This window comes from Giraffa tippelskirchi, chromosome 3 (assembly GCF_054371585.1).
Source record: "Giraffa tippelskirchi isolate mGirTip1 chromosome 3, T2T-mGirTip1v1.2.pri, whole genome shotgun sequence".
NCBI lineage: Eukaryota > Metazoa > Chordata > Mammalia > Artiodactyla > Giraffidae > Giraffa > Giraffa tippelskirchi.
In genome coordinates, this window is record NC_137277.1 from 25913650 (window position 1) to 25933389 (window position 19740).

Below are 19740 nucleotides of genomic sequence, written 5' to 3' on the forward strand. Positions count from 1 at the left end.
GACTTAGGCCTGGCAGGGCTCCTCCCGGGTTTCAAGGGCCCCCCTGGGCTCCGACTCAGCTTTCCCTGCTCCTTTGGAGGAAGCACTGAGAATGGGAGGTGATAGGCCATCAAGGGCACAGGGCTGGACGGGAGGAAGGGCCCCAGGTCCAGTTCATTTCCTGGCACTCTTGTTTGCCGTGTGCCCTTGACTTCCGGTGGCTGTTTCCGCCCCGCCCATAGCCTCCCTGGCTGAGTGGGCAGCTGGCCTGGGACTGGAATTCTCCCGCCATCCTCAGTTTGAGCCGTCTCTCAGCCGGGGAGTCCCCCAGAGCCCAGTAGACACAGATGAGAACCCTGCTCTCTCCTCCAGCTGCAAGACCTTGGACCTGTCACTTTGTTAGGCTGGGCCTTTGCTTCCTCTTCTGGAAAAGGGGATGATGAGATTGACCTCACAGGTTTGTCATGAAGAATAAAGGATGTACTATACATAAGGGGCCTGGCACAGTGAGACTTCCAGTACAAAATGTTGTCCCTTTTCTCAGCCCAGCTGTCCCCAGTTTTCTCCTCCAGGAAGGCTTCCAGGATACCCCCTTCCCCCTGTCTCCTCATCCCTGTGTTGGGGTCCCAGTCTGAGCCCTGGGGAAAGCCAACTGGGCTCCTCCATGATGGAGGTGCTATGATGGGGTTCCCCAGATGCTGATACCTCCACAAGCTCTCGAGTGTCCATTTCACTCACACTGATGTGTCCGTGTACTGTAAGCAATGGGGCTGAAGGGGACCCACAGGGAATCTCATGAGTTTTTCAATGGACCTGTTCAATTCAATGCACATTATTGATCTCCACTCCAAGCAGAGCATTGTGGTAAGAGCTTTTGGCAGGGTGGAAAGAAAGGGGGTCTGAGCTTGACTTTTCCTGGAGGACTGAGCTGTAGAGGGAGAGATAGCCACTGCCTTCCCACTCCCATCCCAATAAAAAAATAATATTTATTGAGCTATTACTATGTGATAGGCACTGTACAAGTTCTCTTTCACTCTCCATAATGATGCTATGGTTAGGGTGCAATTTGTAATTCAATCTTACAAATACAGAAATTGAAGCACAAAGAGCTTAAGCAACTTCACTCAAGTGAGTAAGTGGCATCAGCCCAAATGTGACAAACACTGTATCAGAGGGAGAAACAGGGTTATGCTAGAGCAGAAAGCATCCAGTGAGATCCAGGGAGCTTGGGAAGACAATGGGTTTCAGCCGATTTTGAAGGAAGGGGAACTGTCCATGGGCAGGAGGAGGCTGGAGCACCGCCTGCAGGCAAAGGCCTCAAGAAGCGGGTGAGCAGGTATTTGGGAGATGCAGATCTGCCTGGCAGCTGGGGCTGTGTGGGGAGGACAGGCGTGTGGAGAATAAGGGCAGAAGGTAAGCAGGACAGTCACAGGGGACCTCAAGACCCCACTGAGGACCTGGGCTTTGGGTTTGGTTCTACAAGGCATCTAAGGTAGGGTTTTGAGTGGGGTCAGATCAGAGGAAAGGGGGAGGGCCTCCTGGGGCTAGGTGATGGTTGTCCAGGAAGAGAGAAGGGAAAGGCATGGTGGGTGGCCCAATGTCAGCTGCTCCCCATGTATGATCAGTTACCCTTCCAACAGTCCCTAGAGTTGGGCATGATCATCACCCCTTTGCAAGTAAACCGAGGCTCAGAGCTGTCCAGTGGTGGGTTAGAGGTGAATAGCATTGGGGTAGGGCCCCCCCCCTGGGGTGGGACCAGGGCCCAAACCATGTTTCCCCACTAGTGGCAAGGGTGGGTGTGTAGTGCTCTGAGGTCTTCTCAGGGTGTCTGTGGGTACAGAGAGGAGGGTGATCATGGAATGAATGAAGTAGGGCCCCTGGAATTACAACTGGGATCACCAAGAGAGCTAGAACCCAGGGGGCTGGAAGGAAGGAAGGACAGAGCTGAGGGGCTAGAGCCCAGGGTGCAGGTGATGAGAGACCTAGGGGGTTGGGACCCCAGGGACTACCTTCAGTGAGCTTGCTATGGGCCCAGGCTGACCATGTGGAACCAGGCTGACTTGGCCTGATCAACAGCAAAGCTCAGGCTGGTGCTCTTGAGGAAAGGCACCGGAGAATTTTCCTCTGCAAACCTTGGTGTCACTTCTAGACTCTGGTCTTCTTGTCTATCTCTAGCCCTGCCCTGGGGCCTTGGGCAGATTGCCAGCCAGACCTGCACCTCCACTTAGGAGGCCCTAGAGGTCCCCCAGACTCACTGGTTGTCCTTGTCGCGGATCCCACCCATGACCCCTGCCGCCCACAGCCACCAGCTTCTTCCTGCCCACACTCCTTGCCCAAACATCTCACAAATCTACAGTAAGGCAGCTCCTCACCCCTTATTATTTCTAGCCCCACATCCGCCCACAGATGGGTCTCCCTGACTCCAAACCAGAGGAAGCTTTTGAATCCACAAAGCCTGTCAGCTTACTCCCAAGCATGAACCCATCATTTCCCTTCAGCTCCAAGGCTGGCAAGCTGAAGCCCAAACTCCAGGCTCTAGTGCTTTCCTGGGCATGTCCCTTACAGCCAGCTGTGCTTGTGATTGCTGCCCACTGCCCTACCTACTGCATCTCTGTGCCCCCTCCCTGCCACACTTCTGGCTCTTCCCTCCCCACCTCCACCCTCAAGTTCCCTTCTCCCTTCCTGCAGTGGGCTGTGTTCTCACCCGACCTCAGAGCTACACGAGCTGTCAGCAGCGAGGCTCAGGGCAGCTCTGTCACTGAGGGAGTGGCCTTGGCATCCTCCAAGCCCCATCAGTTTCCTTCCCTCAGATGAGCCACTGACATCCAGGACAATCCTCCAGAGGTAGAAGGCTACGCCTCTCAGGGAGTGTTTTCCAGCAAAGTAAAATCTCCTTCATCATTGACCTCATCATGCCAACACGTAACTGAAGAGGGCAGCACCAGGGCCTGTCTGGAACCCCTGCCTGCCCCACCCGCCCCCACTAAATCATTCTTTGTCCCAACTCTTCCCTCAGCACCCTTTCCTCCCTCCCCCCACCCTCATGGATGCCTGAGTCATTTATAATCCAGGGCCCTGGTTTTTGTGGGCGATGCTGTAATATCCTGCCTTATCCCTGCCAGACAGTCCGCCTGCTCCCCTGCCAGGTAGGGCTCCCTGTATTTCAACAGGAACCTTCAGGAGATAGGCCTTAAGCCACAGGAGGTTGCCCAAAGGTGAGAATTTCTGTGATCCTGGCAGGAAAGGAGAGGGCCATGAGGAGGAGGAGGACATTCTGCGGCCTCTCAGATCAGACTCCAGACAGGCACCCTGTCTTGCACATCAGACTCTGGGTCCTGAGAGCAGGCTTGTGTCTTCCCCCTCAGTCTACCCTGTAATCTACTCTTTAGCTCGCTGAAACTTGCAAGCAGATTTCAAATCAGCAGTCACCAGCCCCACAGACCTTCTTGTCACTGCTGGCCGCTCCAGGGTGAGGTTAGAAGTGAGGGGCTTGGAGAGTGGCGTGGGGAGCTCTAGGATGAGGGGTGAGAGCTGGGAGGAGGCTACAACCTGTGTTACTCAGGGCCTGGCCTGAGTATAATCACACTAGAAGCCCAGCCTACAAGTCCAGAGCGGCAGGGAGGAGGAAGTGAGTCAGTGGGCATAGCCGTTCATGCCTCAGAGTTCTGACTTTCCTTTTCAACCCACTGAGCCAAGACATTTGTCCCAACATGATCCCATGGTGGGGGAGGGGCAGGGAGCAAGAGAGTATTTATGAAACAGAGCTGGCCTCTCACTCACTTCTGCTAGGTTCCATTTTTTAGGGTCGTAAAGAATATGTGGCTAACTGAACTCAGACACGCTGTGGATGAAGATCTACTGAGTGTGAGGGACTGTCATGGGTGATGGAAATACAGGTGTAATGGACATTGAGCACAAATATCAGTGAGATACTTCTGGGTCCCAGTTCTGCTGTTTTTCAACAAACCTCTGAGTAGGTATCTTTATATCCAACTTATAGTGACGAGACTAAGAGGTGAAGAGACCTGTCCAAGGTCATAGTCCTATCCCACCACAGAGCCTCTTGATGAAAGTGAAAGAGGAGAGTGAAAAAGTTGGCTTAAAACTCAACATTCAGAAAACTAAGATCATGGCATCTGGTCCCATCACTTCATAGCAAATAGATGAGGGAAAAATGGAAACAGTGACAGACTTTATTTACTTGGACTCCAAAATCACTGCAGATGGTGACTGCAGCCATGAAATTAAAAGATGCTTGCTCCTTGGAAGAAAAGTTATGACCAACCTAGATAGCATATTAAAAAGCAGAGACATTACTTTGCCAACAAAGATCCATCTAGTCAGAGCTATGGTTTTTCCAGTAGTCATGTATGGATGTGAGAGTTGGACTACAAAGAAAGCTGAGCGCCGAAGAATTGATGCTTTTGAATTGTGGTGTTGGAGAAGACTCTTGAGAGTCCCTTGGACTGCAAGGAGATCCAACCAGTGCATCCTAAAGGAAATCAGTCCTGAATATTCATTGGAAGGACTGATGCTGAAGCTGAAACTCCAATACTCTGGCCACCAGATGCAAAGAACTGACTCATTGGAAAAGACCCTGATGCTGGGAAAGATTGAAGGCAGGAGGAAAAGGGGATGACAGAGGATAAGATGGTTGGATGGCATCACCGACTCAATGGACATGAGTTTGAGTAAGTTCCGGGAGTTGGTGATGGACAGGGAAACCTGGTGTGCTGCAGTCCATGGGGCTGCAAACAGTCGGACACGACTGAGTGACTGAACTGAACATCCTATCAGTCTATAACCACACTATGAGCCCAGCCTACAAGTTAGTACAAGGCTTGGAAGATGCAAAAGTGATTACATCTCTGTGTGTGTGTGTGTACTCAGGGTGCAAGGGGGCAGGAGGGAAGGAATAAAGTGAAAACTCATGAAAGATTTTGAAGAACAAGTGGAGATTTTCCAAGTGGACAAGGGGGTATGGGGTATTCCAGGCAGAGGGCTCAGCTTGTGCGAAGATCAAGTGGCACGGACCAGCCCTGGAGTGTCCATGGAATCCTGCTGGGGGTGAGGCACTGAGACAGAGATTGTTATAGAGGAGCAGGTGGTGGGGACAAGGGGAAGGTACTGAGCCAGATCTGAACACTCAGAATCTGGGAAACCTGTGGGTGGCCAGCTGGAGGTGGTTGACAAGAGCTGAACATCAGGACTGGGGCCTGGAGGCACTTGGGTGGGGGTCATCAGCAGGGAGGGGAATGCTAATACACAAACAGTGATCTGGGGAGGCAGAGGGAGGAGCAAGAACAGAAGCCCAGGGTGGGCTGAGGAGTCTCGCAAGGGAGTGAGGTGCTAGGAAGAGACAGAGAGGAAGGAGGACCAAGAGAGGGCGAAGAGGGAGGTCACCAGGGTTCCTGCTGCCACGCCAGAGGGGTCAGGGGCAAAGAACCAAAGACCACTACTGGGTGTGCCTCTCAGAGGAGGCTGGTGCCCAAGGAGATAAGTTTCCAGTGAAGGCAGAATCCCTACTTCAGGGACGTGACTTCTAAGCTGTAGAGACTTAGAAGAACAGAAACCAGCCAAGATGCTTGGGGGATGGGGGAAGCACGGTGCCTGGTACCTTGGGTACCTGAGTACCTTGGGCATCTCAGTATTTTCAGCTGTAAAGTGGGTGACATCTCCACCTCATAAAGCTATTAGAAGATATACATAAAGGGCTGGCTACATAGTAGGTGCTCAGTAAACATTAGCTCCCTTTCTGAATTCAAATGGACATAAAACATTCAGAGACAAATAGTCACATAGGCAAACATGTATAAATGTGTAAGGGATGACATGCACATTCCAACCAACATGTGTGTAGGAATGTTCCTTGGACAGCCACACACACATGGCCCTCCACCCCTAGCAGAATCTCTAGGACATTAGTAGGAGTGGAAGTAGGGTGTAGATGAAGCCGGACACCTGTCCAGATTTCGCACCTGAGCACAGAACTCTGCCAATAAGAAGGCAGCTCCCCAAGTGGGCTGGTGACTCAGCTCAGCTGGGGCCACCAAGTGACCTCCCAAACTTGAAGGGGCCACTTTGGCATGATGTAGAGATGCTGTAGAGCCCACCCAAGTCCTAAACTCCCAGTCAGAAGGTCAAGGCATGTGCAGCAAGGCCTAGGCCATGGGGGACAGCAAGGGAACCATGGAGAGGGTCAGAGGAACTAGAAAGGCAAAGCGGCTGGTCAGCACAGGATTTTCCTGATGTCTGGGGCCTATTCACCAGGCTCCTGTGGGGGTCACTCTGTTCTTTCCTTCCCCCACTCCCTGCTTACCCCTCCCCCCCACCACACACACCTTTACCTAAGTCCAAGTCAGATCAGCGCCTTGGGGCCTTCTTACTCACTCTCTCCCTCCCTCCTTCTGCCCCTTTTCATCCCACTTCACCCATTGCCCAAATTATTACAGCTGCCCTCCCAGCCCAGTTCCTCCCGGCAATGCCAGCTTCATGCTGTAGCCAGAATGTTCTTTCTAACAACCCCGCATTATTCCATAGTCACCAGCCTAAAATATAATGCAATGCAGATTTAGCCTTTTAAAATCTGAGAGCTTTCAGAATGTGAGGCCAGGATGAAACCCTGGCCTCCTGAAGATGCTCTCATTCATTTTTGAGCCTCTGGAGGTTCTCAGCTCTGTGCCAGTACATAGCAGGTTGTCAATGAATGCTTGAGACTGACAGATTCTGAGCCAGAGAAGTTGCTTGGCCTGGGTACCTGTTCTGCCCCCATATCTGGGTCATAGGAGAAAGGAAATCTGATAAACCCATTCATGCTTCACTGCTCCCCTCTCCCTCCCCAGTAATTTGCATTTTCAATTCAAGTCAGAGACAGAGACCTGAGTCTTAGTTCAATAGCTGAGATTTGGTCCATTTAGTTAAACAAATACTAGGAGCCTTCGGACACAGGGATGCCAGGTGAGGAATAATAAGGGATTTCTTCCAGCTCTTTCATTTCATAGATGGGGAAACTGAGGCCTGGAGGACGTGACTTCCAAGCTGTAGTGTCCTGGAAGAACAGAAGGCAGCCAAGATGATTGCGGCATGGAGGAAGCAGGGTGCCTGGTGGAGGTACCTTGGGCATCTCAGTATTTTCAGCTGTAAAGTGGGTGACATCTCCACCTCATAAGGCTATTAGAAGATATATATAAAGGGGTGGCTACACAGTAGGTGTTCAATAAACATAAGCTCCCTTTCTGAATTTAAATGTACATAAAACATTCACAAACAAATAGTCCCACAGGCAACATGGATCTTGTACAAGGTGAGAGGGCAGAAGATAGCCTGCATTCAGCCCTTTTGGCACCACAATTCTACTTCATCCGTATCTCTCCATCCACGTGCTGACCTTCCTGTGAGAAGTGAGTGAGCAAGTTGTGTGGTCTGGGGATCTGGGAGAGTGAGATGGGGGCAAGCGGAGTGTTGCATGGGGCGGGGTGCAGAGGAAAGCTGGTATGAACACATAAATGGAATAAATGGAAGGTCCTTTACAGCATCTGATGTTTTCATGTTACAACTGGGAAGACTGTACCCCAAGCTAAGCCCTGACTCTTCTGCTTTCCTCTCTCTTGAGGCTCCCTCTTGCTAGTCCTTTCCTTCTCACTTGTCCAGATATTCCTCCTCCAGGAAGCCTCCCTCACTCTACAGCAGAACCCACAGTTTGTATGTTGACGTGGTCACCCACAGAGACAGATGGACCCCCATCCAAGATTTGGTTCAACGTCAAGACTGATGATGTCACACGCATGCCAAGATGGAATGAAAAGTTTTATTATTTATGTAATTGAGGTCTCTGGAGGAGCAGGGCCGGCTTCTCAAGCAGGTCCAAAATGGCTTGAGAGAGGGAGGGAAGGAGACTGGCTGGGGTTTTTACTGTGGTGAGGGAGTGAGGTTGGGGGAGCATTTGTGAGGAAAGGGGCTTGCATGGTTCAAATCTCCCATGGACCCCAAAGGAGGCAGCACAGCACTCAGGCTGAAGAGGGAGAGGGGACAGCTGAAGAGGTGTCAGCAGTCAGATATCAAAATATGGTCTCAAACTCCTCATTACACATGCTGTTCTCTGGGTCAACATTTCTAGTGGCTCCCTTCTCTACAGGGAAGGGCTGGCCTGATAAAGTCAACTGAGGGATGAGATGAGGCTGCGGATGATAATGCCACTGAACTGTGGATTTCTCCTTCTGCATCTCTCCAGCCCAGAGACCCTTCCAGTCCCTTCATCTCTCCACCTCCATTCCATCTCCCCCAGATCTGTCTGCTGTGCTGTGCTCAGTCGTGTCCGACTCTTTGCAACCCCATGGACTGTTGCCTTCCAGGCTTCTCTGTCCGTGAGGATTCACCAGTCAAGAATACTGGAGTCGGTTGCCATGTCCTCCTCCAGGGTATCTTCCTGACCCAGGAACTGAACCAGGGTCTCCTGCATTGCAGGTGGATTCTTTACCAGCTGAGCTACCAGGGAAGCCCCCAGATCTGTCTGACACTCCTCCAAATTCCTTAGCTTGGGCCCTCCCCCTACCAGATGCCCCCTGCTCCCACTTCCACATTCCCTCTGGAAACTCCCCCACAGTGGAAAAACCATCCCTCATCCCTTTCCTGCTCCCAAGCCTGGGATCGGACATGCTGGTCATTCCTGTTTGGGATGGCCAAAGAGATAACACCTGGCATGGAGCCCACCTGTCATGACAGAACTCTCAAAGCTGTTTCAGGCGGGACCCCGGTCCACACTGAGTGTTCACCCTGGCCCCTGGGTTCCTGGTCCTGGCTGTTCCCCCTTCTCCAAGAATGAGGTGGAGGACCCAGCAGCCAACTGGAAGGAGAGCAAGGTAACTGTTCAATCTAGGTCAGCTTCCTATTCCTTAGTCCCACATCTCCTAACCCCTGGAGGCTCTGGGCCACAAAGCGGCCTGTGGAGAGAGGCTGGGCAGCTCTGAGAGTCACAGCTTGGGAACAAATGCTGCTCCAAGGGCAGACAGGGACAAGTGTCCTCTCCCCAAACACTTTAGAGAAACGCTGCTATCACAGCTGCTTTTGTTCAGGTGTGTCTGGCTTTCCAACCAACATCTGCCTGTAATTTGTCTCTTAAAGACACAGCTATGGCCAGTGGCCTCCAGTTCTAGCTCTGGCCTCCCATGAGTTGTGTGACCTTGGACATCTAGTTTCCTCCTTAAGTTGAATGAGGCCAAATGACAATGAAATGAGAGTCTGTAGGTGAAAGGATTCATAAAAAGTAGTTCAGCTTGAGTCCTTTCCCATGCTCTGAATCTAATTTTGTACTCCTAATTCTTTATCATTTTCCTTAAAGAGGGCTTCAAATTGTACAAGCTTCAGGCCCCACCAAACTTAGATGTGCCCTGTGTATGGTTTGAATGTTAATTATTAGCACAAGTGGTCATGAAGGGCTCTAGGGTCAGAAAGCATAGGATTAAAATCCAAGTTGCGTAGCCTTCAAGTTGCTTAACCTCACTGAGCCTCAGTTTTCTCACCTTACAACAGAGAAAACACCTGAAAGATTGTTGTGACGATTTAATTTACTAATATTTGTAAGTGAAAGTGAAAGTGAAGTCCCTCTGTCGTGTCCGACTCTTTGCGACCCCATGGACTGTAGCCTACCAGGCTCCTCCATCCATGGGATTTTCCAGGCAAGAATACTGGAGTGGGTTGCCATTTCCTTCTCCAGGAGACCTTCCCGACCCAGGGATTGAACCTGGGTCTCCCACATTTTAGGCAGACGCTTTACCGGCTGAGCCACCTAAAGCAGGTAGCATAGTTTACGCTGCCCAAGCACTACAATATGGTGATCTTATTACCATAAACTCTCAGAGATAGGGGCTCTAAAATGAACTTTGAGAAGTAAGCTCTGAAGAATGAACTGCTGTACCACAGTAAGAAAGCTCCTAAAGCCTAGAAAAAAGAATGCTCAGGGGAAGTGGGTCTTTGTGCTGCAAAAAAAAGAAATCTGAGTTAGACTCAAGAAAACAGAGTGATCTCTTCAAGTTCCCATTTAGTTAGATTCCTCTTCGGATAACCAGATCTTTGGACTCCGCCTACCTAACTGAACCTGGTGCCACCCACGACATACCTGTCGGGGCTGAAGTCCCTGCCCAGTCTCCAAACACTCAGTTAGAGCCTGGGTGGGAGGAAGGGACCTTTGGGATTCTGCTGGGCTGGGCCCTGACGGCAAGGGTGGATCAGAAATGAGTTCAGTCTGGGCCTAGCTCCCTGGCTACGCAGGCACTCTAAAAAGAAGGGACTTCTTTCCACATCGACTGGATATTCATGATACAGTAGATGTCAGAAGGCGTAGCCCTCTGGGGAAAACGCTGTCGTTGCTAATTATAATTAGCGATGCTTGGTTATTATCACTGCTAAATATCTGTCTGATTTTGCGAGACCATTCCCTGCCCGGGTCAAAGTGGGTGGGAACAAGTGGGTAAAAGAAAAAAATCTTGACAAGGAAGGCGAAGGGGCTGGGTACCAGGAAGAACGCTCAGAGATCGCTAACCTTCTCTCAGGGACTCACAGCGCGGCGGAGGAGAGTAGAGCCTTCCAGCCGGTGGCTTGCGGATATTGGTTCCCAGATGCGCCAATGCCGGGACTCTCCAGCGGGACCCACAGAGGTGGCCGCGCCCGGAACGGCCTTTCCAGCGGCCGCAGCAAAGCAGCGGGACAAATCCCACCCCCGGCCCCGCCCGTCCAATCAGTCTTGCTCGAGAAGCGCCGCTTCTCTGGAGAAGCAAGCGGAGGGGAGGGGAAATCCAAGCTTCTGGGGTCTCCCGACAGGTGTTTGGGGGAGAGGGCGGAGCCGGTTCAGGAAGGATGAGGGAGGGGCGGTGCTGCCCCTTTAAGAGGCGGTGGCCGAGCCGGGACCTTTTCTTTTTCCCCGGAAGGAAAGCTTAGCCCTGGCTGGGCGCGCAAGGTGGGGAGGTGCGGGGCTGGGCGTGGGGAGGCGGGGCGCGCGCGGGGGGACACCCCTCCTTCCAGTCTCCGTTGCGGTGGACCGGTCTGCCTGCTCAGATCCGCCGCCGAACCCAGATCGGAGGCGACTGTGCGGCCAAGTGGGCGCGGCCGGCGCGAGCTCGGGGGCAGGGTGCCCAGGGCAGGTGGGCGGTGACCCGGGACAGTGCCGGCGGGAGAATAGACCCGCGGACCTATGAGAGAAATCTGAGCGTTCAGACCGTGAGCGGATGTAGAATCGACCAAGTCTGGGGGCCAGAAACTGATCAGTGCTGCGGAGCTTAACTACGCGGCCGGCGGGAGCGTTCTTCGGTGGCGCGGGGGAGCAGGTGAACAGGTCCTCACTCCCAGCTCCACGCCCTCACGCGCTCTCGCCAGGAGCCAGGTTCCCGCCAGCAGCCATGGTCCCCGGCCCCAGCCGCGCCGCCGGCGTCCTACGCCCGCTGCTCGGCGCGCTCGTCTTGATGGTGGCCGCAAGTAACCGCGCCGCCTCCGCCTTCAACCTGGACACCCGATTCCTGGTGGTGAAGGAGGCCGGGAACCCGGGCAGCCTCTTCGGTTACTCGGTCGCCCTCCATCGGCAGACAGAGCGACAGCAGCGCTACCTGTAAGTGAAACTGGCCGGAGTGGGGTGGGAAGGAGAGAGTGCGCACAGGATGCGGATTTCGAGCCGAGTCCGAGCTCTAGGGCCCGGTGGCTTCCAGGCTCGCAGGCCATCGGCTTTTGGGAGCGAGGATTGAGAGGGCGGGGACCTAGGTAGCTCTCCTGCTGCTGAAGGTTGGCGGGAAATAGAGGGATTGGATGTGGGATGGCGGCAATAATCATTTGCAAGTGCTGACCTGGCCAGGACCTGTCTAGACTCAGCCCCTCAGCCTTTTAAACCTCTGTTGAGAATAGAAGTGGAGTCCCCGTTTCCTGAGACCCCTCCCATTCAATGAACCGGGAACTTAGTGTACCGAATGCCTTTTCTCTCCAGGGCTGGAAACGGGAAAACTGCAAGATAAACGCCTTTCCCCTTTCCCGGGAAGAACCTAGGGGCATATGCATTTAAGCCCGCCCCCACCTCACACTTGGTGTGTGGCCCCGCCAGCCACACCCTGCGCAGAACCAGACTGGAGGGCCTTCTCAAGTGCTTGGTGGTTGAAGAGAGAGGTGACTGGCGAGTCTGGGTGGTTGGAGCTGTCCAGGCGCTCCTTCAGACCCCTTGAGGATGCAGAAGTAGCAGTGAGAGGAGGAGCTGTCCCAACTCCCCCTTGGTTTCCTGCACCCCACCCCCACCCGCAGCAGTGATGCCCTCCCACTAGACGTCTCCGTCTCCTCATCTCCTCGCATTCCACGGATTCATGTTGAATCTTCAACCCTGAGTGTGTTTGTTTTGGTTTCAGGAGGGAAATAGTGTTTTTCTCTTCTGTTCTCCTTCCCCAACAGCTGCAAGGAGGAGGGGAAAGAGCTAGACAGAGAAGAGAGAGGGGAAGGAGACACATCCAGCTGCTTACGTTGTCCCCCCACCCTATATCATGCCCAGAGGGGCATGTCCAAGTTTGAGAAGTTTCTCTGTGTAGGCTCAGTGTGCTGAGGTTGGCAGGTAGAGGAAACGGGCAGCTGGGGAAGGTGAGGCTGTCCAGGAGGGAAGGCTGTTAGGACAGCACAGACAGGCCTTCTTTGGGCTCTTCTGTTTGACCTACTGAGATATCAAACTCTGCCAAGCAAGAGGACATGGGTCAGATAAAGGGTGTGTTGAAACTTTCCCAATTCTGGCTGGAACGTGCAGAAACTTGAGGAAGTTGGAATGTCCAAAGTCCAGACTCTGCCTCAGCCTTGGCCCCTGCCCTGCTGGCCCAGCCCCTGCCCAGTCTACCTGCCTACTTGGCCTCAATTCCGTCTGGCTTATGCAGAGGTTAGGGCCACCACACCCTTCCCAGCCCCACCCCAGCAGCTGCGGTCTGGCCTTAGCCAATCCTTCATCTTTTGGAGACCCGAAGTGACCATCAGCTTAAGTTTCTATATTAGTGCTCTTTCTGCCCCAACCCAGAAAAAGATTTTCAGATTTTCAATGCTGAATCAACAGGATATAAGGCAATGTAGTGTAAAGAGAACATCAGAAAAGCAAGGGTAGGTAATGGAAAGCTGGAGGAAATAGTAGATTCTATAATATGCAATACTCCCCACCCCACCCCCCGGCCTTTTTTTATTCTTATTTTTTTCTATGTGACCTTAAGCAGGATATTTCCCTTTTCTGGGCCCGTTTTCCCGAGAAAGGGGTTCAGCCTGGATCTATATATGCCTTCCTGCCTCTGTTGGTCTATAAAAGGCAACTTGGCATTGTGGAGAAAGAAGAGCCTCCCAATCCCATTACCAGTTTCCCATCTGGAATCTGTCACTAATACCTGACTCTTAATTTCCTCACATATTAGGGCACTTTCTTCATGGGGGTAATAGTGAGGTTTTAAGGAGATGATTTGGGTTAAACACTGCATCAGCTGAGGGCTCTTGTGCTAACCGAGGGCCTCACTCAAGGTGACTTAGTGGAGGAGTCCTACTTTTCTTCCTGGAAAACTAGAGACGGCATTAGGCCTTTCGGGAGCCCAGAAGTTTCTAAAACTGATGAATCTCAGAGTGACAAGTAGTTCTAGAGAGTGTTCTAGGTGACTCACTTGGGTATCTTCAGTCTTTCCAGGGGTGATTCTACATCTTGGTTCATTTCCTTATCTTGCTGAATTCTGCCCCATGACCCTTAGGGAGAACCAGCTGGGCCAGCTGGGCTTAGCTGCAGCCAGCTGTGTAGCCAGATGTAAACAGCTGCCTGAGTACACAGCTCAGGGGAACCAGCAAGTCAAGTGGCAATCTTACATTCTGTTAGCTTCAAAGTCCCTTTGGAAAAGGGGGAAGGTTCATGATCCTGAACAAAGTCTGAGCCTGGAGTTCCCTGCAGATTTTCAGGAGATACAGGGACCCTGGAAAGTGTATGCAAAGTCATGCGTGTCTGTGCATTGTTCTGGAGCCAGGAGGAGGGAAAAGCATAGTTTTCATTATATTCTCAAAGAAGGCCTTATTGTAGTAATGATTAAAAATGAAGGTGTACCTTTGTTCCCCATTGCCTTCATCTCTAGACTGAGGTTCCATGCCCACAATATCAGAGGCTTACTCTAACCCCGGCCCCAATTTCCCAGTCTCTGGAATCCCCAGTTTCCTGGTGATCAGGAGCAGGGCAGGGAAGGGGAGAGGACCAGGGTGCTTTGGGCTTCTTAGTGAGATACGTGAGGACCCCTGGGGAAGCCGAGAGACTATTCCTCTGGGAGATGGTCACGACCTCCCCTTCTTTCCCCCGGTACCTATTCTGTCATTCTCTCCTGGGAATCCAGGTGTCCTGGTCTCACCTGACCTTGTGGACTATGGGAGATACCTCTGGGGCCTTTGCCTGGAAATGAGGGTGTTTGGGAAGCCTGGGGCGGGGGTGGCCACAGCTCCTGGAAGATGAGGTCATACTGAGGTAGGCAGGAACCAGGCTTACTTGTTCTCCTAAAATATGTTTCCCTGGGTAGGGCAGGCACCTGGCAGCCTGCAAGGCTCGTGCCAGAGGAAATGGGCAGAGCAGCTGTGGCTGCAAGCAGAAGGCCTGGATGCGTAGTGTTCTTTTTCTCTGGCTTTCTCCAATGACCAGGCCAGGCCAAGGCGCTTAAAACTGGATGGGAGGTAGGGGCAGCCTGATCTTGTAGAAAATGAAGTGAAAAGGGCTTGGTCAAAACTAAACAAAGAAGGAAAAGGATGGCGGTTACAGCAAGGGGGATTGAGGTCAGATGACACGAAAAATGCCCTAAGGGATCAGATGTGGGAAAAAAATACTAAGGAACCAGAGAAAGGGAGAAGAAACGAAAAAAAACAGTCTTGTTCTTTATTATTGGAGGCTTGAGCAAGGCCTCTTCCTCCTGTCCTCTCTCATTCTCTCATTTCCCCAGCTTGGTGCTGGGATTCTAGGCTGAGTCACCAGAGGGGAAAGGGGACTGGGGGCAGTTGGGGAGGACGAAGGGGCTGCAGTTTCAGCTAACGTAGGAGCAGCCTCTGGGGACATGGCTAATTCAGGCAGAGGGTTGGCACAGAACTGGGATTCAGGCATCAGAGAGCTGCCCCCTACCCCACTGCCCCCCACCCCACCCAAGCACTCAGAGCTGGAGTAGGACCCTCCCTAACTGGCTTTCTGGCCAAAGGAGTAAGGCACGGGGGCCCATGGCCTGAGTGTTGGACTCGCTGTCCCCTCAGTGTTAACTGAAGTCTTTCCCCTGGGGCCACCCCAGTGCCTGCCTGAGTCTGGGAAGTTGAATCTTATGGGCTGTTTCTCTGAACATCATCCCGCCCCAGTATGCTCCAGGGAGACTTTTCTGGGGTGAACCGACTGGTGCCCTGACACCCCTGGGCCCTGTTCCCCAGCCTCCTCTGATTCTGTTGCTTTCTACTTGGCTGTTGCATTAGCTTTGATCTGCCCCATGAAGAGTGATGGGGGTGGGGGGAGTGGCAGAAGTGAGAAAGGGCTTCTCTTGACTTGGAGCTCAGGGGGCTTCTGCAAAGGCCAGGAGGGGCTGTCTGGCTAGAGCCAAAAGGTAGGCTGAAGAGGCAGCTGTTTGAAAGCCCTTGAGAGGTCATTTTACTCATCTCCCTACCACCTGGAGGGGGGCCGGCTCCCACCCAGCCCAGCCTGACTCTAGGAGAGAGACCGTCCAATTTCCTTTCTCCCTTGCTACAAGAGCTGAACAAAGTATCCTGCCTTGCATCCCGCTTCTGACTGCTGCTGGGAGGGTGACCTCAGTGGTGGTCTGGGAGGGATCAGCTTCTGATCTGATCTGATCTGGACCAGATCCAACAGCAGGAGCAGTGTGCTCATTTGCTTAGTAACTTACATTCATTTACAACAGCAACAAAAAGATCTTTCCCACCCTCTGGATTTTCCCACACCTGACTGTAGCTGGAGGAAGCTGGACCCGGCCCTCTGCACACCCTCCTTCCCCGCTCTATTCCCAGTCCTCTGGCTGTGGATCCATTGGATCCTGGGCTGGGAGCCAGAGGGCCTTAAAGGGCCTCTAAGCAGGCCAAGTAGGAGCTAAAAATACTCCAGGGAGGTGGGGGGAGCACCTTGTGGAATCTCTGGGGAGGGAGGGGCCTGGGATGCAGGGCTGGGGTTAGGGTCTTGCCCTACTGCCCCTCAGTGGGCACAGGCTGGTGCAGGGTGAGAGCAGAAAGGATATAGGTAGTAAGGGGTTTTATGTCAATCCGATTGCTCTTCATGCCCAGCTCTGCCTTCTCTGTAGCACAGGAGGCTAAGAGGAGGGGGTCCCTCAGGCCACTGTCTCTAAGATGAGGCAGCTGGGAGGGTGTGGCCACCTCTCTTCAGCCATTCCAGCACTTAAACTTGGGCCTGGAAAGCAGCAGGCATAGCAACACTTCCCTTGCACTGCTCGCCCTGGAATGCAATCTGGGTTCTCCAGGGACCCCTCGCCCACTGAGGCCTGGATCCACCCCTTCAAGGTCATTGTAGCCAACCCCCAGCTGCTACCTCCAGCCAAATCTGAGCTCCCACCCTTGAATGACTAGCTGCCAGTAGCCCACCGACCTGACTGATGGACTGGTATCCTTCAGCCCCAGAAATGTTACTTCCGCGTCACCCTCTGCCCCATCCAAACACCTGAACTAGTCTGCTCAGTGCGCTCTGCTTTAGATCCCCTCACCTGGCAGGGCAGAAATTCCCGGGTCCCCAGAGCAAGGCCTAGGGGTGTGCTGGGGCCATCCTGGTGCCACAAGAAAGCAGAACCACAGTGCTCACATGGGTCTTGGCTTCATAGTCAGAAGGCCATTCTAAAGAATGAATCCACTGTTCCCCCAACAATCCTGGAGGGTGGTGGGGCAGCTGCTGTCCCATTTTACAGATGAGGCACTCACAGCTCAGAGGGGGAAAGGCAATTGTCCTTTGAGGCAGAACACACCTAGAACCAGACCCCTCAGCTCCAAGGCTGAAGTATTCCTTTTCCATGGGCAGCGGCTCCCCGCTCTCACCTGTCAGGCACACTGGGGGCAGATGTCTACAGGTGGTGAGGCCATGGGCTCACTAAGTACCCACCTCAACCCAGACCGAGGATGACTAACAGGGCCTGGCTGCCATGCTGGTCCTCTGCCAGCCCTTCTGTTGGAGTTGCCTGCCCTGCTCTGCTTAGAGAAGCTGCACCCCTGCCCTCAGGAACTGTTCTCCAGGGTGAGGTCTGAGCTGAGGTGTGAGGTGCAGGCAGCGGTCCCTTCATGGCACCCCCAGGCAGCGCATTCCTGACACCCAGTGGGTGGAGGCACCCAGGTCCTGGCATGCCCAGGCCTGGCCCTGCCCAATCCCTGCAGCCCTCACTCTCAGGTCCCAGACAGGAGCTGTGGGCAGGGCTGTTGTTTTGCATATCTAGGCTCTGACAGGAGTCCTGGTGCCCCAGTTCTGAGCTGGGAGCCTCAGGAACCAGCATTGCCAGGGCAGATGGAGGAGTACCTGGGAGATGTCTACCACCCAGGAGGCGCGGTCCAGCAGGATTGAAGAGGTGGTCTTGGCAGAACATCCAAAGGCTGCAGACAGATGATGCTGGGAGAGCAAGGGGTGGTAGAACTGGGTTCTCAAACCACGATGTGAATATTTGGGGTGTATATCAAATATGCAGGTTCCAGGGCTCTACCCTCAGATTTAACTCAGGCTGTCTGTGGTGGTCTGAGGAATTTGCCTGTTGAACAAATATCGCAGGGATTTTTTATTCTAGTGGTCCAAGAACTACCTTTTAAGAGAATATTTCAAGGCTGATCACTTGCCTCCCTCTCCTCTAGTCACCTGTCTGGTATGGGGTGGGCTGCTAGAGCCCTAAGAACTCTTGTAAGGACTTGCAGGTGGCGTCCCTAAAGATGGGCTCCAGGCAGACTGGGGACAAGGTGACTGACAGTCCTCATTCATCCATACTCTCGTGCTCACCATTCTGCTCAAAGTGTCAGGCACCCAGCTCTCCTGCCATCACCCCCATACTTCGTAAATCTGTCTCAACGTGGTAGAAAGGGAGCGAGAAGACACTCCAGGGTCACTTAAAGACCCTGCTGACTCAGCTCACTCAGCTGTGGTTTGGGGTCAGTTGTCCTTTCCTGCCCACATTCTTCAGACCACCCCAAGATCGAAGTCCTCCAATGGCTTAAAGAGGTAGGACCCAGGCCTCCAACTACCCACCCCTCCCCACCACGTCACACATCTTTTCCTTGGATCTCTGGAAGTTTGAATCTTGTGCCAGGACAACGCCACTTTCTTCTCTTCCCATCTACCTTCATCTCAGAAGCCAAGTGTTCTTTCGCCAAACCAGATCTGCTTATGTTAGTCAGATACCAAAACAGTCCTTCCAAAACCCAGATCTTGCCATGTTTCTGCCTTGCTTAAAATCCCTCCACAGCTTCCCTTCTCACCCTGCCCTCTTGTTCCTCCCCATGTTTCTGGCCTCCAGCTGTACCGAGGGCCTTTCAGATCCCTCAGTCACCCTCTTGCTCACGATTCCTGGCTCTTGCACATGCCAGACCTCAGTCTGCAGTGTCCCTCCTCCCCTTCTTCACCTGGTGAGCCCTGGGCCACATCCTCAGACTCAGGCAAGGTACTCTTCTTTGGGCCTCCCTGGTTGCCCCCCATGCAGAGTCAGGGCTGGTTTGCACCCTGCTTTCCTCTCATGAGGCACTGACCACAGGTGTCTGTCTCCTTGCCTGCCTTCCCCACCCTGGGCACTCCTCGAGGGAGGGGCGGGGAGCCATTCATCTCCTACCCTCAGAGCCTGGCACAGAGCAGATGCTCGGTACATGCACATCAAGCAGTGAGTTGTTTGAAGCAGGCTTTGGCGAGTTTGAGCCTGAGTCTACTACCTTCTTGCCCCCAGGCTCCTGGCTGGTGCCCCCCGGGACCTCGCTGTGCCTGATGGCTATACCAACCGGACTGGTGCTGTGTACCTGTGCCCACTCACCGCCCACAAGAATGACTGTGAGCGGATGGACATCAAGGAGAAAAGTGAGAAGAGGGCTTAGGAACTGGTGCTGGGTCAGGAGCCTGGTGGAGGAGGTAGCACAGAGAGAATGACTAGAAGAGACAGAAGGCTCAGCTGGGCAATTTCAAGTGCTTTCTTGTCCAGCTGGGAAGAGGGAGCCCTAGAGGAGAGTGGGACCAGATGGGATTTGTGGAGCTCAGACTGTGATGGGCTGGGGAAGGCAGGGAGGGAGGGTGGCCCTGCTGGAGTGGGAGATCTGGGAGGGACCAACTCCTGCCCTCTGGAGGCTCTGGATGCCTAGAGGATGGGATGAGGTGCCCTGGTTCATGAGCCCTCTCATGCCTACAGGTAACCCTAACCACATCATCGAGGACATGTGGCTCGGCGTGACTGTGGCCAGCCAGGGCCCTGCAGGCAGAGTCCTGGTAAGTAGGGGCTCACCATCAGATCCCCCTCCAGACGTCTCCTTTCATCTCCCAGGAGCTTCAGAGGGAAGCAGAGAGCAGGAGAAGGGACCTTGGTGCATGAGCTTGCAAATGTCCAGTTCTGCAGCTGTATGTCTCCATGGGCATATGTGTCCCTTCATCCTGCACTTGTGGCAGGGGAATGGGGAGGGTGTCTGGCGCTCTCCCAAGGGCCAGCCTGGATCCTTTCTGAATCACCCATTCCCCCCACCCCAGGGTGGGGGCAGTGCTCACCCTTTGTGGGAACCAGCTGAGGGGACTACAGATGGAAAGGGCAGAGAGAGCCT

General features: G+C 53.3%; 1 protein-coding gene across 2 annotated transcripts in view; it reads left to right on the forward strand.

Moving 5' to 3' along the window:
* The first annotated feature begins 10643 nt into the window (after positions 1-10643).
* ITGA3 (integrin subunit alpha 3) overlaps positions 10644-19740 on the forward strand; it is a 28208-nt gene continuing 19111 nt past the window's right edge. For both annotated transcript variants that reach the window (XM_081581259.1, XM_081581258.1), the window contains exons 1-3: positions 10644-11575; positions 18885-19012; positions 19338-19414. In XM_081581259.1, coding sequence (XP_081437385.1) covers positions 11370-11575; positions 18885-19012; positions 19338-19414 — 411 coding nt within the window. In that variant the 5' untranslated portion in view covers positions 10644-11369. The remainder of the gene's footprint in view (positions 11576-18884; positions 19013-19337; positions 19415-19740) is intronic.